Below are 27,640 nucleotides of genomic sequence, written 5' to 3' on the forward strand. Positions count from 1 at the left end.
CGTGACTTCATGCATTTCAGCAGTATTATGGGCTCCGTTCAGATCGAGGGCTCTACAATGGGACTTTCTAGATCAGTGGGACAAGAGCAATCTCTCCCTAGATTAATCCCTCCACATTTCAACCACAGCCAGGCTGTCTCTCAGATGGTTGAACAGGGAGAACCTCAAGAGGTGCATTCCATGGATAACGACCCCTACTCTCAATATAACTAGGGATGCGAGTCCTTGGGGTTGGGGAGCTCACTACGACTCTTCTTTTCTCCAGGGTCAGTGGGGCCACCAGGCTGCACAGAGGTCCTCCAACTTCAGGGAACTGGCAGCAGTTTTTCAGTCAATGAAAATCTCTATACCAGCAATTCAGGTCAGAATTTAAAAATATATTCAGATGACTGTGGCTTATATAAATCAGGGGAGGGACAAGGTTTATACCATATGCACATTTGACCACTTTATTTTGTCTAGCCAGCAATGCAGGCAGCAGAATTGAGCTCCAACCCTTAGGCTATATTTATATATATCTAATTTTGTCTATGGAATATCTGTGTATTTATAAGAGGATTTGCGTCAGAAATCTAAATCTGACATTCAGATTTCTGCTGCAGATGTGCAGTTAATTTGACGCGGATCTGGGCGAAAATTGGTTCCATTTCAATGGGGCTTATCTGCGCAAGACTAACCTGAAGCCTTTTTCGTTCAAAATCCATGAGAAGAATGAACATGCTTATTCTCCTCGATGATTTTTTTTACAATTATTTTCTGTGGCACGGACAAATATTTGAATAGGGTAACAATATGCAATGTTAAATACCTTTGTGTCAAAAAAGACAGAAGTATAGAAGGTATGATACCTTTAACAGGGTAACAAAAAACCCATTCATATGCTTTGGAGCCTGAATGTTAGCGGATTTGATAAGGATTTAGGCATGGAACCTGCGCTGAAATCGTTGTCTGATCCAGAACGTGTGGACACAGCGTTAGCGATACATTTTAGTAAAAGCTGCATAATTCCCTTTTTTCCCACCTATTTGTTTATATTGTTGGAAGTACGTTTTACATCTTATTAAACTTAAAATGGCTTGCTGCGGGGAGTGTCTGACAGGGATTGGATTGAACTGGGTAGAAGAGGCCTCTAAGGGTGGATTCATTTTCTGTGACTGAAAATTAGTTCCATTCATCTGAATGGAACTTGCAGAAATCCATTCACCTGATCCAGTAACAAACACATTCATATGAATAGAACTAATTTTCAGTCACAAAAAATTGCAATGAAATCTGCCGCATGTGGATCCACCCTAAGGCCCTGATCACTTAGCGGATTTTGCATGGCGGGTTTTACCAACCATTGATTTCAATGGGCGGTTTGGGCTGAATCCACCCGAAGATCAAGCAGGACGCTTTTTCCCGCTGGCTGAAAAAATCAGCCAGCGGGAAAAAAAGCGTCCGGCTCCCATTAAAATTAATGGAAAGCAGAATCCAAGGTGCCCATAGAAAAAAAAAACCAACAAAACTTGGATATCTCTAGTACTCTGTAGATGTAAGTGAAAAAATCAGGTGTACTTTATTACCCTAAGACCTAATTAACACGAGCGTGTTTGGTCCGTGATATATGGTCCTTGTGTCGGCCGCATTTCCCGGACCGAACACACTGCAGGGAGCCGGGCTCCTAGCATCATAGTGATCTATGACGCTAGGTGTCCCTTCCTCGCTGCGGGACAACTGTCCCGTACTGTAATCATGTTTTCAGTACGGGACAGTTATCCCGCATTGAGGCAGTGACACCTAGCGTCATAGGTAACTATGATGCTAGGAGCCCGGCTCTCTGCAGTGTGTTCGGTCCGGGAAATGCGTCCGACACACGGACCGTATATCACGGACCGAACATGCTCGTGTGAATTAGGCCTCAATGCAATGTTCTAGCGCTGTCTCAATCAATAACCGGTTGTAACTGGGTATATAACACTGTGCCAATCGGTCAATTAACGGCATCCAATTACAGTGAAAAAGTACATAGCAGTGTACAGAATATCAATCATGCATCATAAGTGTAGAGAATATCATGTGAAGTGTAAATATGCAAAAAAATTAATTTTTATATACATTAAAAATTATAAATGGTATTAAAAAGTACCATATGTGCCTCATCAAGGGGGAGCAGGTGCATATAATAAAATTTAAAACCACAAATTCCCCTCCATGGATCCATAGTATGCTGGAACAGGCACCAAAGCGGCGTCCACACCGCTCAATCGCACATGGACTGGGGTTTGGTGTATTTCCCATATGTATGTTCACTATACCGCTGTCCATAATTGCTTTTCTGTCACTATCTAGTGGGTCTCACGTTCTAGCATTAAAACCTGGAGGTCTTTCTGTTGACACGAAGGCACATGGGTGTGTTTTTGTGATCTGATATGTGACTGCCTATATGACGGTGAGTTTTAAGTGCGCATGATTCTGGATTAGTGAAATCTATATAAAGCCTTAACTCCATGGCAGGAAAGAACTTTATTAACAAGCAGACGTGCTGCACAGTATGCGCGTCTGCCTCACACGACGCCTGGCCCGGCCTTTACCAATCGGACAGCTCCGGTAGACAGTGTCCGGGAACGAGGCAGAGCTGTAGTCCCCACTAAGGCCCTGTTTACATAAAGTTTTTTGCAGTCATTTAGCAGCGCAATACCACCGTTTGTGTTCGCTGCTTGTTCAGAAGGAGGAAAGGACACCGTCTTTTTTTTATACTAGCAATAAAGGGGTTTTCAGAGACTAACATTAACTGGTTGCCGACAGAGGACGAGAATTCCCACCCTGAGCGGCGGGTACTCCATGCATTAGGACGTGCATTCTCGTCCTGTGTGACAGTCGTCTCCATGCGCGATCATGAGTGGGGCAACGGCTGTAATACACAGCTACGGCCCCGCTCTAATGGCGGAGAGAAGAGAAACCTCTCTCCGCCCTTAACCCCTTGAATGCCGCGATAAAAGCTGATCGTGGCGTTCAAGGAGGGAGGACTGCCCTTTGATCGTGTCACAGAAAATCCCTGTGACTCTATCAAAGCCCATAACTTCTATCGCCAGACAGCTCAGGGTCCATTGAAGGACCCCAGGGCTGTCTGAACATATTTTCCTGTTAGAGCATATTTAGGTATGCCCTAACAACTGCCTGTGTACAATCAGTACACAGGCTAATGTACTGGCATATATATATATGCCAGTACATTACAGTTACAAAATCAAAATAAAAAATCTCTTTAAGATTTAAAAAAAAAAAAAAAAAAAAAAAAAAGGTAAATTGATGTAATTTTACAATAAATAACTTTTTACATTTTAAGCACCAAAACATGAAATCTAGACATATTTGGTATCGCCACGACCGTAACAACCTAAACAAGAAATGTATAACATTATTTCTGATCGGTGAATGGTGTAAAAAAAGAAAAAATATAAAAAATGCAGCGGAACTGCTTTTTTTTTTTCGCCAAAATAAAAATGTATCTAAATTAAATGATAATGTATTTGTACAAAAAAATGGTACCCACATAAAGTACAATTCTTTCCGCAAAAAATAGTCTCACACAACTACGTCGTACAAAAAATAAAAAAGTTATGAGCGTCCGGATGCAGAGAGGGAGATATAAACAAAATTGTTCTGTCCTCAAGGCCAAAATTGGCCGTGTACTTAATAGGTTAATGACCTGCGGGACACCAGACAGGGCCGGCCTTAGGGGTGTGCGACCTGTTCTTTTGCACAGGGTGCATCTCTCCAGCAGGTGGAAGGGGGCGCTGCGCTTCGCTGGCTCTCTTCCCCTGCTTGTTTCAGAAGTGCAAGGGGACGGCGACTCAGCAGCCGCCTTTCCACCCGGGCGCATTTTCACTCAGTAGCGTCGCTACTGTTGTAGCAGCTATAGTGGCTGTTAGCGGCGACAACGGGCATGAGGGCGCCTGCGCCGATACCCCCCATAGGTGGCGGCTACACTAGCAGCAGCTGCTACAGCGGTAGCGACGGTACTATAGCAGAGCAGGGAGGTATCTCGCTGCTCTGCTATATACTAGCACCACTGTAGCTCCCTGAAGGAGCGGAATCCCCGTGTGGCCGGGATTTTCGCTCCAGGAGTGCTCCTCTTGATGTCTCTGTCCGTATATGGACAGTGAAATCAGGGGGAAACTCCTGAAGCAGAATCCCCGTCTACAGCGTTGCCGACTCTGACCGGGGATTCCACTCGAGGAACAGGACACAGACGACAAGAGCTTGTCCTGGAGTGGAATCCCCGGTCACAGTGTAGTGTCGGCAACGCTGTGGACAGGGATACCGCTTCAGGAGTTGCCCCTAATGTCACTGTCCATATATGGACAGAGACATCAAGTGGAGCGCTCCAGGAGCGGAGTCTCCAGCCACACACGGATTCCGCTCCTTCAGGGAGCTACAGTGGCGCTGTCTACAGGAAGGGAGGGGTTCTATTTACGACGGGACTGTGTGGCACTGCCTACAAGGGGGCTGTGGAATGTGTGTCACTACCTACAAGAGGGCTGTGTGATACTACCAACAAGGGGGCTGTGTGGCACTACCAACAAGGGGGAAGTGGGCTGTGTGGCACCACCAACAAGGGGCACTATCTACAGGGGGAATCTGTGAGTGGCGGGCTGATGGTCATTTTACTGTGAGTGGCGGGCTGATGATCATTTTACTGTGAGTGGCGGGCTGATGGTCATTTTACTGTGAGTGGCGGGCTGATAGTCTTCAAGTGGTTTCCACCTCTGACCTCCAATTGAAATTAATGGGAGCCAGAAAACACCTGCGTTGCCCGTTTGGAGCTTTTTTGCCTGCACGTTTTGCATTAGCTTTAACGGCTTAAGAAAAAACGCAATAAAAAAGTCAAGCAACGCTGTCAATTCCTGAAGGAATTTTAAGGCAGATTTTTTTTGCCTTACAAAAAATGCATGTGAACATACCCTACGAGTGCTTGTTTTTAGCCGTTTTCTGTTTTTCTCAAAACCATTTTTGGTAGGGGTGCCCTGAGGAAATGTTGTTGTTTGTCCAGTGCTGCCTGAAGTCTGAAAAGGTTGTGAAACTCTGTACTATGCTACAAGATCACGCCGGCCTATGCAAGGATCCCGTTGTGGAGCAGCTCAGTTAGTCGTGGGAATGGGGCCTAGGCGAGTACCATTTTTGTTTGGGGGCACTGTCTACAAAGGGGAGGTGGGGGGCGCTGTATGGCATGATCTACAAGGAGGAGGTGGGGGATTATGGTACTGTCTACAGGGAGGCTGTATGGCAAATTCTACAGGGGCCACTAAGCGGACATTATAATGTGTAGGGGTACTACAGCGGGCATAATATTGTGGGCACAATCAGAGTTCAAAATACTGTGTCCTTGAAGGGGTTGTAATATATTATTATTCTACTGTATGAGGGCACTAAATGGACACTTAAACGTTTTTTGTTTTTTTAAGGGGAATTTTTTTAAATGGTGGGAGTGGGGCGCTGAAAGATCATTTTGTACGGGGCGCCATATCCTAAGGCCGGCCCTGACCCCAGAGCCACGTCCCCTTCATTGTGCTGAATGGAGATCGGACCCCCCCACTGATCAAACATTGATGGTAAAGGATAGGCCATCAATGTTATTGTCTCGGAAGACCCCTTTTATTTATATAATTTTAGTTGCCAACTAAAAAAGTGATTTCGTTCCTAACTTAGGAGCCTAAGGAGCCCAGGTAAAATCATATAAGAATATACCTAATTGTATTGTGTCCTGGTATCTTAAGTTTTTTTTTAACAAAAACCATGAAAATCTTGATTAAATTTGGGAATCGCGCATAGGGTTAAAATATGATTTTAAATTTAGGCCATATTGCCAGGCCCTACAAATGAGTACGCTCATTACAGACCTTCAAACCTTACATACACGCTAACTACATAAATACTTACAGTATATATAGACATGCACCATGTTCCAAATTATTATGCACATTGGATTTAAGTGTCACAAACATTGAATTATTAGTTTTTCAATTAAACTCATGGATGGTATTGTGTCCTAGGGCTCTTTGGATCATTGTAATCAATCTAAGACACCTGTGATAATTAGTTTGCCACGTGTGCCCAATCAAAGGAAACCTACTTAAGAAGGACGTTCCACATTATTAAGCAGGCCACAGGTTTCAAGCAATATGGGAAAGAAAAAGGATCTCTCTGCTGCCGAAAAGCGTGAAATAGTGCAATACCTTGGACAAGTTATGAAAACATTGGATATTTCAAGAAAACTTGAACGTGATCATCGTACTGTGAAAAGATTTGTGGTTGATTCAGAGCACAGATGGGTTCGTTCAGATAAATGCATAATGAGGAAGGTTTCTGCCAGAGAAATTAATAGGATTAGGAGAGCAGCTGCTAGAATGCCATTGCAAAGCAGCAAACAGGTATTTGAAGCCGCTGGTGCCCCTGGAGTCCCGCGAACCTCAAGGTGTAGGATCCACCAGAGGTTTGCAGGTGTGCATAAAGCTATTATTCAGCCACCCCTAAACAATGCTCACAAGCAGAAACGGTTGCAGTGGGCTCAGAAATACATGAAGACTAATTTTCAAACCGTGTTGTTTACTGATGAGTGCCGTGCAACCCAGGATGGTCCAGATGGATGGAGTAGTGGATGGTTGGTGAATGGCTACCATGTCCCAACAAGCCTGCGATGTCAGCAAGGAGGTGGCGGAGTCATGTTTTGGGCTGGAATCATGGGGAGAGAGCTGGTAGGCCCCTTTAGGGTCCCTGACGGTGTGAAAATGACCTCTGCAAAGTACGTAGATTTTATGACTGACCACTTTTTTCCATGGTACAAAAAGAACAACCGTGCCTTCCGTAACAAAATTATCTTCATGCATGACAATGCACCATCTCATGCTGCAAAGAATACCTCTGTGTCATTGGCTACTATGGGCATAAAAGGAGAGAAACTCGTGGTGTGGCCCCCATGTTCCCCTGACCTCAACCTTATTGAGAACCTTTGGAGCATCCTCAAGCAAAATATCTATGAGGGTGGGAGGCAGTTCACATCAAAACAGAAGCTCTGGACATCCTGCAAAGATATTCAAGCAGAAACTGTCCAAATACTCACAAATTCAATGGATGCAAGAATTGTGAAGGTGATATCAAAGAAGGGGTCCTATGTTAACATGTAACTTGGCCTTCTAAGTTTTTTTTTGATTGAAAGAGCTTTTAATTTTTGTAAAAATGACCTCCTGATGCTGCAAATTCAACAAATGACCATTTTAGTTCTCTTTACAACCTTTAAAATGTTTTGATCTCTGTTGTGCATAATAATTTGAAACCGTGCATTTTGAGTTTTTTACTTCTAAAAAAAAAATCTGTTATCATTAGGAGATTTGTTCAATAAAATTAGCATTATACTCCAACGGTTGATGGCTTGAAGATTATACTGACTGTCATTTGCATCGACTATTTAGAAAAATCAGCGAAAAATAACATTTGTATAATAATTTGGAACACGGTGTACATACAGTATTTACACGGAATAACTACATACCTGCAGTTAACAATTGGTGGGACCCGTGCCCATACATATAGCATGAAATCATCAGTGGTGGGTTATAATCGTCAATTACCCCTACCCTTGGGTCCCAGACAACTGTTCAGTTTGCCCTTGATATTATTTACCCTTGCATTTACTATTGCTGCATAGATCTTATATAATTTCTTTGTTTTTAATATACACCTCCTGTACCTGCAGAACATAGGTTTCAGTGCACGCATTGCTCCAAGAGATTTGCAACAGAACGCCTGCTGCGGGATCACATGCGAAACCATGGTAAATTTTAAGATTGATGTATTAGCAAAATTTAACTTCAGATTTTAACATTATTTGAAATGATAAATCAGATTACACAAACACGGCTGCTTTCTTCCAGAAACCGTGCCACACCGCACACAACCCTGTGGACAGGTGTGGTGCTGTTTGTGGAAAACAGCAGGTATGTCTTTCTAATCCTATGTAACCCCTTTTATATTTACACACGGCAGATTTATTAATTTCTGCGACTGTCCCATTCACCTGAATGGGGCTTTCAGAAATACATGTACATTGTTCAGAAACAATACCATTTAGTCGTAGAAATTTCTGTAACAAGTGTGAAAAACAATTCAGTATTTTCTTTGCTTAGCATTATAAAAATGAAACCTTTGTTGCTACATGTCATAACATTAATTGTACCCTATTTTGCAGTAAATCATTATAAGTGTCCCTTATGTGATATGACCTGTCCACTTCCTTCTACCTTACGGACTCACATTCGGTTCAGACACAGTGATGAGCGGCCATATAAATGTCAGCATTGTGATTACAGGTGAGATATTAAGTATTCAGAAATATTACGTCTATGGGGAGTATGCATAAAAAGCTTTAAAAGCATAAGGTAAACTACTGGTGTGTCATTTCAATATGAAGTGTGAGGGTGCGCTTTTTTTTCCTGCAGTATTCTCCCTCAATAACTAACAATATGGATCTTACTGATATTCCCCATGAGTTTAGTAAGTAGAGCAATGAGCTTTAAAAAAAAAAAAAAAAAAAAAAAAAAAAGACGTTTTACTTAACTAAGTGCCAGAAACAAGCGGTTTTACCTGCATAAATACTTACTAGCACAATGAGGACAGATGGAGACTGGCAGTACCTCTTTGTAGTAAAAATCTTCACATGAGGCTTTCAATTGCACTGGCAAGTTACATAGCAAAACCAGACTTGTGTGTACACTCAACACTTACTAGGTAGGTACTAATGGGCAATTGCCTCTTGTCTTGTCACTGGATCCAGTAGGCGGTACAATTGTGGTCCAACTTTTGTTTTGTTTTCATTTCCTACTAGCCCACAGGGACTGCTTTGGGACATCCCTTGGTTGTTGTGTCCATTGATGACACCAGTGAGAAAGGGGTTTTTAGTACTTTTTTACACTACTTGTTCATTGGGAGGAAAAAGATCCTAATTAAAAAATATATATTTTTTTATTTTGTTCTGGTGGTTGTTTCTTTTATGGCTTTATTGCTTTGTTTCCTTCTACTTTTCTGATACTGAACTATAGGTGGGTAAAAGCTGTGTAGAAGGAGCCCAACAAAATTTGCTTAGTGTATGTCTCTTCCCAGTGACAGGAGCCTAAACCCGTGGTTGTATTGTCCTTTAATAACCTCAACCAGAAAAGGAATTTTTGGGAAGTACTAAAAATCCCTATTTTGTTATCCTGGATATAATGACCGTAAGGGATTCTATATAAAAAAAAATAGACTATCATTACAACTCTGAATTGGAAACAACCCTATGGTTCCTATTTTAAAATGTAGCTCAAAGCAATCCGCTCTTCCTGCTTTCTCTCCTTTTGAGCTCTCTGCAGAACTGTCATTCTTTAATTTTTATTTCTGTCTGCTACTGTGTCAGTGCTCTTAGGCGCAGCATGTCGGCACATACAGGAATAAAATCTAGTACTCACAAGGAGTTTCCATGCACTCCTGTGCTTCCTAAGAAACTAACATGAGCACATCAGCCCCAAGAAACGTGTGCTTCTGTTGTTCAAGGATTATTTACCAGATAGGAGTAGTTAATCTTTCCTGTTCTAGATTCAGTAATGGATGTATTGCGTAGTAATATTTTAAGTTATAATAACTTTTAAAAATTCTAGGTTTTTTTGTAATTTTCATGAAATAATACAATACAAACAGTTCTTATATAAAAGGGAGAGAAAGGAGTATAGCAAACCTAGAAATGGACTCCTGTCAAAAAGGCGAGGCGCAGGTCAGTGGGGGGAGAGTTCCCTATAGTGCTATAAACCGTGTGACATAATAGAGGTTATTGTCGAAGGTGAACAAAGTCCGCACTGGATGTCAAAAGGTTCAAGGCAAATGGCGTAAGCCACGGCAGTTCTCACTCCGGCAGTAGTTCAGATATATCCACAGGATGTGGCTTAACACTTAGAATGAGAGGGGTAAGAAACGAGGAGGGGAGGCCTGGGCTCCATCTCCTGGGACCGCTGTAGACAAATAGTAGAATGCTGCATATATGACTTCTGGAGTGCTCACCAATTTTGTACAGAAGCAACATCGGGCAAGGGGATTATTATGGAGGAAAAAGACTGCCTCTTCTCACAGGGTACGATAAGTGGAGAGTGAGAGGAAGGTGATCCAGTGCCACATGGTCATGTAATGAGTGGAGGCAATTAGTTCCTCCATTCTCTGTGTCTGTTACTCCGCTGGTGATCTTAAAGACCGCAGCACCAGACAATCGCTATCACGTGGGTGAAGCACGCATCAATACCGACAAAACTAAAAGGCACAAGTCACTTGCCAGTTAGGATGAAAGGACCCGAATACTTAAAGTAGTAGAAGATGGAGACGATGCATAAATAGAGTTGATGGCAGATGAATAGCATGCAAGCAGTTAACAGATGAATAGACAGTGGCCAAGGAATAACAGCAGTCACTGACCCTATCTGAATACTATCCCACAGCGGGGCAAGACAACAGCTTGGCAGCAGACCAAATGCACATGAAAGGCAAACAAACGAGTGGAACTACTGATCCTAGGATACACATAAAACCACAATGCAAAAACTATATCTCGGTGTACCACTAGGTCCCACAGTACGATCAAACACATATATAAGAACAAAGTCCCCAACCACATTCTGGAAAGAGTCTACACATGCCAGAAACCGTATAACCAGCACCTGAGTAATTAAGGCCTGAAGTGTGTGTGTGTGTGTGTGTGTGTGTGTGTGTGTGTGTATGTATGTATGTATGTGTATATATATATATATATATATATTCTATATATATTGTATGTGTGTGTGTGTGTGTGTGTATATATATATATATATATATATGTGTATATATATATATATGCCCAAGAAAAGTACACCAACTTAACCAGGCAGAGCTAAATGATGACCAATATCTGATTCACATCAAAGGCATTGCCTAGCAACGCACTAACACACATAACAGAAATACCAGATTAGCAGCAGTCCTGCTGTTAATGGTAAAAGTGTCATGGCAATCTCCCCAAACTATTTCTCCAGGATCCGGGGATCCGTCGCTTTCGATCTGTGTGGAATAATCTATTTAGAGGCTTTTAGAAGGTGTTGGGTAAGAGAGCATTCATATGCAGATGAGGGCATTGGGGACATGAAGAGCAGGGTTGCATCAGGGGAGTGCGGAATTTTCACATTAAAGGGTTTGTCCAGCTTCTAACAACTGATGACTTATCCACAGGATAGGTCATCAGTATGTCATCGGTGTGGGTCCGACACCCGGACCTCGCACCGATAAACCGTTCCGGTGGCTGGCGGGCACCTGATGTTGTGGCACATAATGCTATGGACGGAGCCCGGAAGCATTGCATAGCAGCCATGCTGCAGAACTGCAGGTCCGCTCCTATTCACTTGAATAGGAGCAGAGCTGCAGTACTGCAGCTCGGCCGCTATTCCGTCGCCGGAGCTAACTGCTTCCGGCATGTACGTCCGGCATGCACAGAGGCACCGGAGCAGCTGATCTGTGCGGGGCCCGGGTGTCTGACCCCCCCACAGATCATGTACTGATGACCTATCTGGTGGATAGGTAATCAGTTGTCAGAACCTGGAAAACCCCTGTAAAGGGAATGTGTCGCGAATTAAACCTTTTAAGCGTCCTTACTTATTTCTATTATATTTTTTACGTTTTTTGCTGTATTTTTTTTTTTCTTCCATATGGTGGAAAGTATTAAAAATTAAATAAGAATTTGACATGTTTTCCTATGTTGGCCACCAGGGGGAGCACTTCCCAGAATTACAGCAAGGTGAATAAGGCAAAGCAACCTGACTCACAGCTGCTGTAAATGTGGGAGGGAATCTCACACCCCCCTCCTACAAGCCAGGAAAAGGCGTCTTCAAATTGCTAAGCAGTGTCCGGCAGCCATTTTGGGTTTGATTCTGCAGCTGGCAGAAGTTATAGGACACACCAAAAGGCTAAGGGTATGTTCACACTCTTACTAAACAAAGGGAAAACAGATCCTGATTTTTCAGCCATTTTTTAATCAAACTTTTTTACGGCCGTTTTTGGAGCTGTTTTTCTATAAAGTCAATGAAAAACGGCTCCAAAAAGGTCCCAAGAAGTGATGTGCACTTCATTTTGGCGGGTATCTTTTTACGTGCTGTTTTTGGAAAACGACCACCTAAAAAACGCCCTGTCGGAACAGAACGCCGTATTTCCCATTGAAACCAATGGGCAGATGCTTGTAGGCGTTCTGCTTCCGATTTTTCAGCTGAAAACATTGTGTGTGAACATTAGAATGATGAAAGTGAAGTGAATGACTTTTCAGTTGACCGGTTCACACGGCATGTATTTGACACGTTTTTTTTGCACATTTTACGTTACAAAAACCACATTAAAAACCGCTTGATTACACTTGATTTTGCGTGTTTGGGGGATGTGTGTGTGTGCGTGCATGCGTGCGCCGCTGATTCTTCAAAACCGCTATGAAGTATCAGCGGCGCCCGTGCGTGCGCACACGCACTCACTCAATCACTCTCTCACACACAGGAAAAGTCTTAAAGGGGTCGTCCAGGAAAACGTGGCGCCACACCTGTCCTCAGGTCGTGTGTGGTATTGCAGCTCTGTCCTATTCACTTCAATGGAGGTGAACTGCAATACCAGACACAACCTCGTTAATCGACACATACAGAGATGAAAAAAAAAATGGCAGCCCCCATAGAGAAGTTTAAAATTTATTTTAACCCCATAATGACCGGGCCTGTTTGGACCTTAATGACCAAGCCAGATTTGTCAAATCTGGTATGTCTGACTTTATCATAGAATAGCTCTGAAAGTTTTGAATATCCAAGTAATTCTGACATTTGTTTTCGTCACATGTTGTACTTTATTTTAGTGGTAAAAGTGGACTGATACAATTTGCGGAAATTGATTAAAGAATAGAAAAATGGAATACATTTTGTAAAAATTACCATTTTTCCCGCTATTTAACTGCAATATGTCACATATGTACACACATACTGTACAATTTTTTTAAATTAAATATATATTTCCATCTCTTTACTCTATTTTGGCAGCACTTTTGAAAAAATAAAATAAATTTTCAGCAATTTAGAGGACTTACAAATTGAATAATAATTTTACAAATTTTGAAGTACATTTTGTTTTCCTGCACCAAACCAGGTTTTCTGAGGCTCATAGGTCTCAGAGTGATGTAAACCCCCGCAAATGACCCCATTTAGAAAACTAGACCACTTAAGGTATTTATCTAGGGGTATAGTAAGTATTTTGACCCCACAGTTTTTTGCTAAATTTAATACATAGCAGGTGAAAAAAAAAAAATTTCACTTTTTTCCATAAAAGTATCAGTTTGAAGACCGATTTTCTTTGTAAAGCGACCATGAGAATGAAGAAACACACCACAAAATCTATCACCCTGTTTCTCCTGTTTTCAAAAATACCCACATTTTGGCCCTAATGCGTTGCCTCGACACACGGCAGGGCCCCAAAGGAAGGGTGCACCCGGAGGCTTTCAGGACATGTTTTGCTTGAAAATGTTTTAGGCCCCACTGTACATTTGGAGAAGCTTTGAGCTGCCAGAACGATAGAAACTCCCCATAAACTACCCCATTTCGATAACTAGACCCCTTAAGGTATTTAGGGGTATAGTTAGCATTTTGACCACACAGGTTTTTCACTAAATATATTGGAATTAGTCTGTAAAAATTAAAATGTACTTTTTTTCTGAAACATAGAAATTTTTAATATTTACAAGGAATAACGAAGAAATGTACCCCAACGTTTGTAAAGCAATGTCTCCCGATTACGACAATACCCCATATGTGGTAATAAACTGCTGTTTGGACCCACAGTAGGGCTCAGAAGGGAAGGAGCGCCATTTGGATTTCTGATTTTGCTGGAATGGTTTTTGATGCACTGGAGGGACCAAAGCAGTGGAAACCCACCAAAAGTGACCCCATTTTGGAAAAACCTTCAAGGAATTTTTCTAGGGGTATAGTGAGCATTTAGACCCCACGGGTCTTTTGCAGTGTTTATTAGAATTAGGGCGAGAAAATTAATATCAATTTTTTCCACTAAAATGTTGCATTTTCTCATTTTCACATGGGATAAAGGAGGAAAAAAACAAACATTTTTTATAAAGCAATTTCTCCTGAGTACGGAAATACCCCACATGTGGTCATGCGTTTTTTCATTAGAAATGAATTAACCCTTTCAGGACTGATCCATTTTTTGCTTTCTTATTTTAGATTTTCACTCCCTGCCTTCCAAGAGCTATAACTTTTTTTTATTTTTCCATCAATAGAGTGATGTGAGGGCTTATTTCTTGCGGGAGGAACTGCAGTTTTTATTGGTACCATTTTTGGGTACATAAAAAGTGATTAAAAAGTTGTATTACATTTTTTTTTTTTAGAGCTAAGATGACAAAAAAAAAAACTGCAATTTTGGCGGTTTCAATTATTACATTTTTTTAAGGTGTTCACTGTGAAAATTAAATAATGGTATATTGTAATAGTTCTGACTTTTACGGACGTAGCAATACCAATTTTGTTCATTTCTTTACATTACTTTAGAAGAAAAATGGGAAAAGGTGTTTTTTTTTTAACTTGAAAAAAAAAATTCTCACTACTAATAACTTTAATTCTTCTACACGTTTTATTAATCCCCTTAGGGGACTTGATCCAGCGATCATTGGATCACTGGTACAATACACTGCAATACTAATGTATTGCAGTATATTGTTATTCTTACAGGCTTCTGTAACAGAGCGATCTCTGTTTCTGTCCTTTAGTCCCGGGTGTCAGCTGTAATACACAGCTGACACCCGCAGCTTATGGAGCGGGCTCAGCACGTGAGCCGGCTCCATACATCAACCGCCGCACCATGACGGCCAATTAAGTCATAGTGTGCAAAGGGGTTAGAGCACAGCAGATGGTTCAAAGTGAAAATTGCAATTTTCCAGTGATATGCCATTATAGTGCATAATATGTTGTGCCCAGTTTGTGCCACAGAAGACAAATACCTCATAAAACGTTAAGCAGGTTCTCTCGGGTATGGCAATGTGTGGTTTTGTTTGGGGTATTGCTGGTATTTCTGTTTATAATGAGGGGTCATATGTAAGCTGTACATAAGGGCATAATAAGAGGGTATAATAATGTGGTAAATAATAATTCACAGATGTGTGGCCGGTGTCGCACTGATAAATGAAGCCCAATCTTATCCGCTTTTGGAACACTATGCACATTTTGCATCGCCATATTCTGAAAGCCAGAACTTTTTAATTTTTTTCACCACCGGAGCCGTGTGAGGGCTTATATGTTGCGGGACAATCTGTAGTTTTAATTGGTACCATTTTCGGGTAAATCCGTTTTGTATTTTTTTTTTATCACTTTTTATTACATTTTTTTGTGATCCTGACCAAAAAACAGAAATTCTGACACAGTTTTTGCGGCGTTCACCGTACGCTATAAATGAAATTTTTACTTTATTCTGCGGGTTGGTACGATTACAGCGATACCATATGTATATAGGTTTTTTTCCTTTTTTTTAGCGTTTGCACAATAAAATCACTTAATTCTAAGAAAATTTTTTTTTTTTGTGTCACCATATTCTGAGACCCAGAATTTTATTTTTTAGTCAAAAAAGCTGTGTAAGGGCTTGTTTTTTGCGGGACGGAATGAATTTTTTATTGGTACTATTTTTGGGTACATGTGACTTTTTGATCACTTTTTATTCTTTATTTTGGGAGCGGTGGTGACCAAAAAAATTGCGATTCTGTTGTAGTTTTGTATTGATTTTTTTTTGGGGTGTTCATCGTGCGGGAAAAATAACATTATAGTTTTATAGTTGGGGTCGTTTCGAACGCAGTGATACCAAATATGTGTACTTTTTTAACGTGTTCATTTTTCTTTCTATAATAAAAGTCTTATTATAGGAAAAAAAAGCATTTTGTGTTTATATAACTTATAACTTTTTTATTTGTACAATTTTTTTTTAATAAATTTTTATTCCTTTTTATGACTTTTTTTTTTTTTTTTACTATTTTTTTTCTTGTCCCACTAGGGGACATTTAGACTTGCAGCTTTGACCGCTGCTAGAGTACATTACACTACACATGTAGTGTAATGTACTCTAACTGTCAGGAAGGGTATGTGCACACGGTAGCAGGCTTTTACGTCTGAAATGACAGACTGTTTTCAGGAGAAAACAGCTTCCTCGTTTCAGACGTAAAAGTTTCTCCTCGCATTTTGCGAGGCTTCTCTGACCGCCGTAAATTTTGAGCTGTGCTGCATTGAGTTCAATGAAGAACGGCTCAAATTACGTCTAAAAGAAGTGTCCTGCACTTCTTTTGACGAGGCTGTATTTTTACGCGTCGTCGTTTGACAGCTGTCATACAACGACGCGTAAATGACAGGTCGTCTGGACAGTACGTCGGCAAACCCATTCAAATGAATGGGCAGATGTTTGCCGACGTATTGTAGCCCTATTTTCAGGCGCAAAACGAGGCATAATACGCCTCGTTTACGCCTGAAAATAGGTCGTGTGAACCCAGCCGAAGCCTCGGAGGACCGGCTGGAGGCTGTTCCTCCGAGGCTTCCGTACGTGGCAACCCGAGGCTATTGTCTAGCCTCCGATTGCCACAACAAGCATCGGCAGCCCCCACAATCACTTCGTGGGGGCTGCCGATGTGCTTCAAACCACTTAAATGCGGCGACGGCAATCCGTCGCCGCACTTAAGGGGTTTATTGCCGAAAGCAGCGGCGATGGTCCGCTGTCCGGCAAGACTGATGTGTCAGCTGTTAGGGACAGCTGTCAGCGCGGGCTTGTCACTCTGTGTTTACACAGCGTGACAGTTTGAAATACTGACGAAAATGAACGTCCTGGTGCGGGAACTAGCACCCGACCATGACGTTCATTTTAGTCATTGGTCGTTAAAGGGTTAATGACATACTAAAAGCAATATTATATAAAAAATATTTTTTTTCGTGACACCTTCCCTTTAATGACTTGAGCATTGTTGTTCAAACGTTCCGAAGTGATGGGCAGCCCCACCACATATGGGTCAAAGTGCTTCCGGTAACAGCAATTACTGTGCATCCCTAAACGGTTCGATACCGCTATTTCCTGTATTTCGATACTGAGCTGCGCAGCCGCACAGCTCAGTATAGTAATACATGAATGTATGGGAGCGCGGCTGTGTAATTTCAGCCACAGCCCCGCTCCTGAGTCATGATAAGTTCACGGGGTCAGCATGATGCGATGCGGCCAGCGCTGCACTATTGAGCGGTGGCACTGAAGACAGAACATGGCGGGCACTCTACAAAACACCCCCATGTTCTGTCTCCAGTGCCTGAACCGCCGCTCATTATTGCAGCGCCGGCCGCACCTCCTCATGCTGACCGCGCGCGCACTTCCTGTCAGGAGCTGGGCAATGGCTGTATTACACAGCCGCAGCCCCGCTCTATAACGGCGGAGATAAGAAAAACCTCTCCTCTCATCTCCGCCGTTATTCCTCTGAATGCTGCGATCACAGCTGACTGCAGCATTCAGGAGAAAATGAGAAGGGGGAGATGCCCCTGGATCGCGTCACAGGGAATTCCTGTGACGCGATCGAGGGCCATACCATATATGGGCACACAGCCCAGGGTTTATTGACGGACCCCAGGGCTTTCTTACCATATTTCTTGTTGTTAGGGCATACTGAGGTATGTCCTAACAACTGCCTGTGTGCTATCCGTCCACAGGCTAATGTACTGGCACATATCTGATATATGTCAGTACATTAAAGTTTAAAAATAAAGTAAAAACAAAGTAATGTTAAATGTAAAAAAAAATACACATACACCTTTTTTACAATAAACATTAAAATAAGTCTCAATACATAAAATATTCACACATTCAGTAATGGCGCGCTCAACAACTTTTTTTGCATCATTTATGATGTGTACGCTGTAAAAAAAATGAAATAAACACTGCTTTCTATCACTTATTAATGTGAGGCGCGAGGTGTGATTAATTTAACCTCCATGTTCCTCACATTAATAGTAATTAACCCCATCATGTACCTCGCACATTAACCCATTATGACTGAGAAACATGATGGGATTAATTACTATTAATGTGAGGCGCTTTCAAAATTCATCACACGTCGCGCCTCACATCAGAAAACGGAAGATTTTTATTTTTTTTATTACTGTTGGCAAAGTATCGAAATTGGTATCGAAATCGCAATACTAAACGAAGTATCGTATCGGAGTCCAAATTCTGGTATCGTGATATCCCTACATGCATATGTGCAGCATTTATAACATTAAAGGGTAACTAAACCTTCAACAAACTTCTGACGTGTCATAGTGACATGTCAGAAGTTTTGATCAGTGGGGGTCCGAGTACTGAGACCCACCGATCACGAGAGCGTAGCGGCAGAAGTGACAATGTAGCGGTGTACGGAGTCTCAATAGAAAGTCTATGGGCCCGTACACCGCTACATCGGCTTTCCGAAAAAAGCTGATCCTAAAGCTCACCCGAGCGCTTCTGCCGCTTTATTCTAGAGAGCGGCCCCCCACTGATCAAAACTTCTGACATGTCGTAATTTTTACATGTCGTGTATTTTTACACTTTTATAAAACATTTTTATTAACTTTTCTTTTACTTTTTACACTATTTTTTTTACCTGCAGCTCTGATCGCTGCTAGAATACATTACACTACCTAGGTAGTGTAATGTATTCCAACTGTCAGTGTGACGTCACAGTCACTCTGACAGTTGGTCTACGAGGATCAGCAGAGGCTGATCCTCATAGGCTGACATACATGGCAGACCCGAGGGCCGTTGTCTGGCCCCTGGGTGCCATCACAAGCATCAGAAGCCCCCACGATTGCATGGGGGCTGCTGATGCGCTACAAACCCGCTACATGCGGAGATCGCAATCGAGCCCCGCATGTAACGGGTTAATTTGCGAAATCAGCGGCGATGAGCCACTCACTGATCGGCAACACTGGAGTGTCAGCTGTCGGGGACAGCTAATCTCCAAGTTCCCGATGCACACCTTGTTGCCGACAGTGTGCATCGGGAACGACACAGTGACTTCATGTCACTCTGACAGGAAGCCTATCAGGACCAGCCGAAGGTTGGCAGACACGGAAGCCATTGTTTGGCTTCCGTTTGCCATACTAACTATCGGCAAACCTCGCGATTTCGGACCGGGGTCTGGCGATATGTTAGAAACCCCCAAAATTCGGCGATTGCAACCGATCGCCGAATTTAAGGGGTTAATTTGCCTATATCAGCGGCAAAGGACCGCTGGTCGGCAAGAGTGGTGTGTCAGCTGTCGGCGACAGCTGACCTCCCGGTTCCCTGGGCACACTGTCGCCAACGGTGTGCACCGGGAAAAACTCAGTAACTGTACGTCGTCGTGCGGGAAGTAACCTCCCGCAACGACGCACAGTTATGTCCTCGTGCGGGTAGGGGTTAATAAATAAAAAAGAAAAATGTCGCTGCATTCTGAGAGCCATAACTTTTTCTGTTGATTTTAGTTATGTGATGGCTTATTTTGTGCAGGGCAAGCTATCGTTTTTATTGGTACCGTTTCGGGTAAATGCAACTTTTTGGTCATTATTGTTTTCATTTTTGGGGGGTGCTAAGGTGACCAAAGAACAGCAATTTGTGCATTAGAATTTTTTTTTTTTTTTACATTTGTACGCTGTTTGAGTGATTTAAACAATGTAATAATAGTTCTGACTTTTAGGATACCAGTTTAACTTTTTTTTTTTTAACACTACTTTAGGGAAAAATTGCGTGGTTGTGTGTTTGTTTGTTTTTTTAGGGGACTTGAACCAGTGATCGTTGTATCACTTGTATTACGATTATTACTTTTTTTTGTTTTTCTTGATCAGTGCCATGTATCTATTTTTCAGCTTTATGTCTAACATTTGCTTTTTTTTTATAGCTGCAAGAATCTGGTGGATCTTAGGAAACATTTGGATACACATAGCAAGTTGCCTGCATATTGCTGTGAATATGAAGACTGCAACTTCAGTGCCCGCTCTCTATGTTCAGTCAAAACGCATTACAGAAAAGTGCACGAGGTGATTTTTTTATCATTGTGCAGATAATGAACATTTTGTGTTTGTATAGAATATATGTATGCAACTAATATTATTGAAACATGTATGTGCCTTTTAGGGTAATAAGCAGTAGAAATGACTAGGTTTTAGAAACATTTCAGTGACCTAACAATCGCAGCAGCATTTTTTTTTTTATAATATTTTTTATTGCTGTTGATTTTTAAATCACAAAATATTCCATACTACATAACAAAATAAACTAAGAAAATGTTCGAGAGAGAGAGACTTAGCATCAAGTAATATGATCTTTCTAAAAGCATCACTCTATTTACCATTCTATTCACTCTATTGTGCCATTCTACTTCCCGCAGGAAATCTTTTGAGATCCATTTATAAATGATAACCAATCTTGCCAGAAACAAAATCTTTGTAATTGGTTTGCTACAACCACAGTCGTTCAAAAGACCGGAGATGCCAAAAATAAATGTAATCGTTTCGATTGGAACCTCTTTCTGAAATAATTTAGAAATCGATACTGCTACTCCACTCCAGTATCCATGTAGCTTGGGACAGTGCCACAAGTAGTGGATGAAATCTGCTTGATGCATACCACATATCTGAAAATTATCGTTATATCTTAACCCCATAACCTTTAAGAGCTTCCGTGTATGATGAAGTCTGTGATTGATCATAAAAGAAATAAATTGGTGGTCGTGATTTAACATCTTCCTGCTGTGGCAATTTTTGACCTTTCTGACAGAGCCTCATTTTACAAATCTGACATGTTTCACTTTGTGGTAATAACTTTGGGATGCTTTTACCTATCCAAGCGATTGTGAGTCTGTTTTCTCTTGACACATTGGACTTTGTTACTGGTAAAATTTGCTCGATACATTCAGTATTTAACCCCTTAAGGACGCAGCCTAGTTTTGGCCTTAAGGCTCAGAGCCCATTTTTCAAATCTGACATATTTCACTTTATGTGGTAATAACGTCGGAATGCTTAAACCTACCCAAGCGATTCTGAGATTGTTTTCTCGTGACACATTGGGCTTCATGTTCGTGGTAAAATTTGGTCGATATATTCAGTGTTTATTGGTGAAAAATTGCAAAATTTAGAGAAAATTTTGACAAAATAGCATTTTTCAGAATTTAAATGCATCTGCTTGTAAAACAGACGGTTATACCACCCAAAATAGTTACTAGTTCACATTTCCCATATGTCTACTTTGGATTGGCATTGTTTTTTGAAAATTCTTTTATTTTTCTTGGACGTTACAAGGCTTAGAACATAAACCGCAATTTCTCATATTTTTAAGAAAATTTCAAAAGCCTTTTTTTTAAGGTACCTCTTGAGTTCTGAAGTGGCTTTGAGGGGCCTATGTATTAGAAACCCTGATAAAACACCCCATTTTAAAAACTAGACCCCTCAAAGTATTCAAAACAGCATTTAGAAAGTTTTTTAACCCTTCAGGCATTTCACAGGAATTAAAGCAAAGTGGAGGTGAAATTTGCAAATTTCATTTTTCTTGCTGAATTTCAATTTTATTCATTTTTTTTTCTGTAACACAGAAGGTTTTACCAGAGAAACACTACTAAATATGTATTGTCCAGATTCTGCAGTTTTTAGAAATGTCCCACATGTGGCTCTACTGCGCTCATGGAATAAAACACCAGCCCTAGAAGCAAAGAAGCACCTAGTGCATTTTGAGGCCTCTTTTTTATTAGAATATATTTTAGGCAGCATGCCAGGTTTGAAGAGGTGTTGAGGTGCCAAAACAGTAGGAATCCCCCAATAGTGACCCCATTTTGGAAACTACACCCCTCAAGGAATTAATTTATGGTTGTTGTTACCATTTTGACCGCACAGTTTTTTCACAGCACGTATTTGAATTGGGTTGTGAAATGAAAAAAATGTCATTTTTTCCAATAAAATGTCATTTGTGATCAAAATTTCTTATTTTCACAGGGAACAAAATACTCCATTTTGTTGCCCAATTTCTCCTGAGTGCAGCAATACCCCATTTGTGGCGATAAACTGCTGTTTGGACCCATGGGAGGCCTCAGAAGGGAAGGAGCGCTGTGTGTTCTTTGGAGTTCAGATTTTGCTGGTTTGGTTTTCGGGTGCCATGTCACATTTGCAGAGCCCCAGAGGTATCAAAGCAATGGAAACCCACCAGAAGTGACCCCATTTTGGAAACTACACCCCTCAAGGAATTCATTTATAGGTGTTGTGACCATTTTGACCCCATAGTTTTTCCACAGAACTTATTTGTATTGGGCTGGGAATGAAAACAAAATTATTTTTTTCAAATAATATGTAGTTTTGGCTGAAAATTTCTTATTTTCACAAGAAACAAAATACCCCATTCTGTTGCGCAATTTGTTCTGAGTGCCGCAATACCCCATTTGTGGTGATAAACTGCCGTTTGGGCCCATGGGAGGGCTCAGAAGGAAAGGACCACCATTTGGCCTACTGGGGATTTTCTAGTGCGAAGTCATGCATGCAGAAGCACCTGAAGTACCAGTACAGTTGAAACCCGCAAGAAGTGACCCCGTTTTAAAAACTACACCCTTAAGGCATTCATCTAGAGTTGTAGTGAGCATTTTGACCGGAGACCTACACCCCATAAACTGTAATGTGGGTTCTCCCGGGTATGGCAATACCCTACATGTGGCTGTTATCAGCTGCCTGGGCACACAGCAGGGCTCAGAGGGGAAAGACGAGGGGGGATAAGCTGTGCGGAGTGCATCAGGGTAAGTAAAATTGGGGTAAATTATAAACCAAGGGATGTATGATCAATTTTAAAACACTCTTTCATACAGAGCTCTGGTTATTCGGGACACGTGTCACATTGATATATTGTGTCATCCCTTATAGCCCTCTTATAGCAGACTTTGCACCTCTTTTGACTTTTTTTCCCTTCTTGCCAGTTTGGGCAACTTCTCCTCGAAAGTGTTGCCGCCCTGGTACGATGCGTGTGACCCCGCTTCCAGAAGTACTGGGTGCCCCCCCTTCTTGGTCCCTAAAGATTAGGTTCTTGATAATCACCTCTTGAAATTCCAGGAAAGTTCCCGTCTGGCCTGCACATCGACGTAGCACGTACGCATTGTACAAAGCCATCTGTATGATGTGCCCGGCCAGCTTCTTATACCACACCGCATGGCGCTGTAGGGCTTCAGGACTTGATCTGACAAGTCCATCCCTCCCATGTACCTATTGTAGTCCAGGATGCAGTCTGGTTTGGGGGTGGCCTTTCCTTCATATATCCTAAACCTGTAGGTATACCTTGCTCTCTTACCCGGCAGATACTCGCGGAATTGAACCCTCCCTTTAAAATGTACCAGGGACTCATCAATAGAAATACACTTCTTGGGGGTGAATGCTTGGGAAAACCGGGCACTGAAACGGTCTAATAGGGGTCTCCGTTTATACAAACGGTCAAAACTGGGGTCATCTCGGGGTGGGCACGGCTCATTATCAGTATAATGTAAGAAGCGAAGTATTGCCTCATTTATTAATTTTTTTAGGTTACAGTTCAGTTCTGAAGTTGCTTTGAGGGGCCCATATATTAGAAACCCCTATCAAACACCCCATTTTAGAAACTAGACCCCTCAAAGTATTCACAACAGCATTTAGAAAGTATATGAACCCTTTAGGTGTTTCACAGAAATTTAGAGCAAAGTAGAGGTGGAGTTTACATTTTTTTTTTGTCAGAAAATCCTCTTTATACCATTTTTTTTTACAACACAAAAGGATTTATCAGAGAAACGCAACTTAATACGTATTGCCCAGATTCTGCAGTTTAGAGAAATATCCCACATGTGGCCCTCGGGCGGTAATGGACTGAAGCACCGGCCTCCGAAGCAAAGGAGTACCTAGTGGATTTTGAGCCCTCCTTTTTATTAGGCACCATGTCCGGTTTGAAGAGGTCTTGTGGTGCCAAAACATTGGAAACCCCCCAAAAGTGACCCCAATTTGGAAACTAGACCCCTTGAGGAATCCATTGTCGTTTTCTTGGGGTGCATGCGGCTTTTTGATCAGTTTTTATTCTATTTTTAGGTGGCGTGGTGACTAAAAAACAGCCATTCTACTATTGTTTTTTTATTCTATTTTTTTTACAGCGTGCACCGTGCACTATAAATGACATATTCACTTTATTCTGCGGGGCGATACGATTACGGCGATACCATATGTCTATAGTTTTTTTTTATGTCTTATGGCGTTTGCACAATAAAATACATTTTGTAAAAAATCATTCACTTTTTGTGTTACCTTATTCTAAGAGCCAGAACTTTTTTATTTTTCAATCAATAAAGCCGTGCGAGGACTTATTTTTTGTGTAACGAACTGTAGTTTCGATCAGTACCATTTTTCGGTACATGCGACTTTTTGATCTCTTTTTATTCCATTTTTTGGGAGGTGAAGTGACCAAACAATTGTGATTGTGGTACGGTTTATTATTATTTTCTTTTACGGCGTTCACCGTGCGGGATAAATAACGAAATAATTTTGTAGTTCAGGCCGTTACGGACGCGGCGATACCAATTATGTATAGTTTATTTGTTTGTTTATATATTTTTATTAATAATAAATTACTGATAAGGTAAAAAGGGGGATTTTTACTTTTAATACTTTTAAAACTTTTATTTTCTTATTTTTACACCTTTTTTTTACTTTTTTATTACTTTGTCCCACTAGGGGACTTGAGGGCAGGAGGCCCTGATCGCTATTCTAATACACTGCACTACATGCGTAGTGCAGTGTATTAGAACTGTCAGCTACTCACTGACAGCAAGCATAGTGGGTCCTGACGTTGTCAGGACCCACTAGGCTTCCGTCTATGGCATAGCCGGACGCCATTGTTTGGTGTCTGGTTGCCATAGTCACCATCGCCGGCCGCTATCGTGTTACAGGCCGGCGATGGCAGCTTAACCCCTAAAAAGCCGCGATCTCTATAGAACGCGGCTTTTATGGGGTTAATCAGCGGGGACACAGCGATCGGTCCCCGCTGTAGGAGTTGTGACAGCTGCTGTACGAGACAGCAGCTGTCACAGCTCCTGTATGTGTCTGGTGGACGGCCGAAACGGCCATTACTCCCGAGACGTACTATTAGGTCATGGAGCGCGAACGCTATAGTTACCATGACCTAATGGTACGTCCAGGAGCGGGAAGGGGTTAATTGTGAAAAACACCAAAATTTAGCGAAATATTGCAAAATTTAGCATTTTTTTTAAATGTATCTGCTTATCAGGCAGTTATACCACACAAAATAGTTGCTAATTAACGTCCCCCATATGTCTACTTTAGATTGGCATAGATTTTTTTGAACATCCTTTTATTTTTCTAGGACGTTACAAGGCTTAGAACTTTAGCAGAAATTTCTCACATTTTCAAGAACATTTCAAAAGGCTATTTTTACAGGTGCCAGTTCTGTTGTGACCTGGCTTTGAGGGCCTTGTATATTAGAAACCCCCAATAAGCTGCACCTCTCAAAGTATTCAAAACAACATTTAGAACATTTCTTAACTCTTTAGACATTTCACAGGAATTAAAGCAAAGTAAAGGGGAAATTTACAATTTTTTAGAACACAGAAGGTTTTACCAGAGAAACGCAAGTCCGTGTTTATTGCCCAGATTCTGCAGTTTTTAGAAATCTCCCACATGTGGCCCTAGTGTGCTTATGGACTGGAACACAGGCCTCAGAAGCAAAGGAGCACCCAGTGCATTTTGGTGCCTCTTTTTTAGTAGAATATATTTTAGGCACCATGTCAGGTTTGAAGAGCTCTTGAGGTACCAAAACAATGGAAATCCCCCAAAAGTGACCCCATTTTGGAAACTACACCCCTCAAGGAATTTTATCTAGGGGTATAGTGCACATTTTAACCCCACAGGTTTTTGCAGACATTACTGGTAGTAGGCCGTGAAAATCTAAAATGTATTTTCAAAGAAATGTAGGTTTAGCTAATTATTATTTTTTTCCACAAAGACTAAGGCCTCATGCACACGACCCTACGTAGCCATGTGCATGGCTGTGATTTTCGGGTCGGCCGGCCACGGAGTGACAGCCGCGAGCCGCCCGCAAATCGCGGGCTGTGCACATGGCCGCAGCCATTATTTTCAATGAGCCCGGACCGCAGAACACGGCCGTAACAAGACATGCTCGTTCTTTCTGTGGTGCGGGCTCCTGGGCCATGCAAGGACCGTGAAAACCATGGTCGTGTGCAAGGCTCCATAGGAATGAATGGGGCCGCAATTCTCCCGTGGATTTTCGGGGGAATTGCGGCCGCAAAAGCATGTTCGTGTGCATGAGGCCTAAAGGAGAAAAAGCACCCCCAAATTTGTAAAGCAATGTCTCCCAAGTAGAACAATACCCCATATGTTGTCATAAACTGCTGTTTGAACACACAGTAGGGCTCAGAAGGGAAGGAATGGATTTTGGAATGGTTTCTGAGTCCCTGTAGTACTAGTACAGTGGAAACACACCAAAATTGACTCCTTTTGTAAAACTACACCCCTTGAGGAATCCTCTAGGGGTATAGTGAGAATTTTGAGCCCCAAAGGTTTTTTGCTGAGTTAATGAGAATTAACCAGTGAAATGAAAAATGAATTAAAAAAAAAAAACATTTTTCCCAATAAGATGTAGTTTTAGATCAACATTTTTCATTTTCATAAAGAAGGAAAAATCACACCATCCTTTGTAAAAAAAATTGTCTCCCAAGTATGGTAAAAACCTGCTGTTTACATATATGGGGGGGGGGGGGGGGGGTTCAGAAGAAAAGGAGCGGTATTTGACTTCTGGGGTGTAGATTTTGCTGGAATGGTTTGCGGATGCCGTGTCGCATTCGCAAAACACACTGATGTTTAAAAAACAAGTGACCCTATTTTGAAACTTAACCCCTAAAGGCATTTGTCAGGCGGTGTAGTGCCAATTTAGACCCCCACAGGTGTTTTTCAGAAATTAATACGCAGTGGATGATGCAGAGTGAAAATTTTCATTTTTCCACTGATATGCCTATTCACCGCTCAATATGTTGTGCCCAGCTTGTACCACTGGAGACACACCTGACAAATTGTGAAGTGGGTTCTCCAGAGTACAGTAATAATGTTGACATAAACTGCTTTTTAGGCACACTGCCAGGCTCAAGAAAAATCTTACTCCATAAATCTGTTAATCTGGGTCTCCTGGGTATGGTAATGCCTTACTTGTGGATGTAAACTGCTGTTTGGGCACACTGTGGGGTTAAGAACGGAAGAAGCACCATTTGGAGCATCGATTTTGCTTGGTAGTAGTTTGGTTTGAGTATTACTTGTATTTCCGTTTTTTAATGTGGGGACATATGTAATCTGTGCGGAGTACATCAGGGCATAATAACGGTATAATAATGGGGTTAATGATACAATTATTCATAGATGTGTGGTACGCTGTGAAGCGATCTGTTACACTCAGGCCAGTGTCACACTGATAAACTGTATTCTTTCTTATCCCCCTTTTGTATCACCCTGCACCTTTTGGTGACTTTTTCTCTTTTGTAGTTTGGGAA

General features: G+C 41.6%; 1 protein-coding gene across 2 annotated transcripts in view; it reads left to right on the forward strand.

The window, feature by feature from the left end:
- The window catches only part of HINFP (histone H4 transcription factor), an 80,029-nt gene that overhangs the window by 26,214 nt on the left and 26,175 nt on the right, over positions 1-27,640 (forward strand). For both annotated transcript variants that reach the window (XM_075840082.1, XM_075840083.1), the window contains exons 5-7: positions 7,736-7,813; positions 8,228-8,348; positions 19,979-20,117. In XM_075840082.1, the coding sequence (XP_075696197.1) occupies positions 7,736-7,813; positions 8,228-8,348; positions 19,979-20,117 (338 nt within the window). The remainder of the gene's footprint in view (positions 1-7,735; positions 7,814-8,227; positions 8,349-19,978; positions 20,118-27,640) is intronic.

Source organism: Rhinoderma darwinii, chromosome 10, assembly GCF_050947455.1.
Source record: "Rhinoderma darwinii isolate aRhiDar2 chromosome 10, aRhiDar2.hap1, whole genome shotgun sequence".
In the NCBI taxonomy this organism is placed as follows: Eukaryota; Metazoa; Chordata; class Amphibia; order Anura; family Rhinodermatidae; genus Rhinoderma; species Rhinoderma darwinii.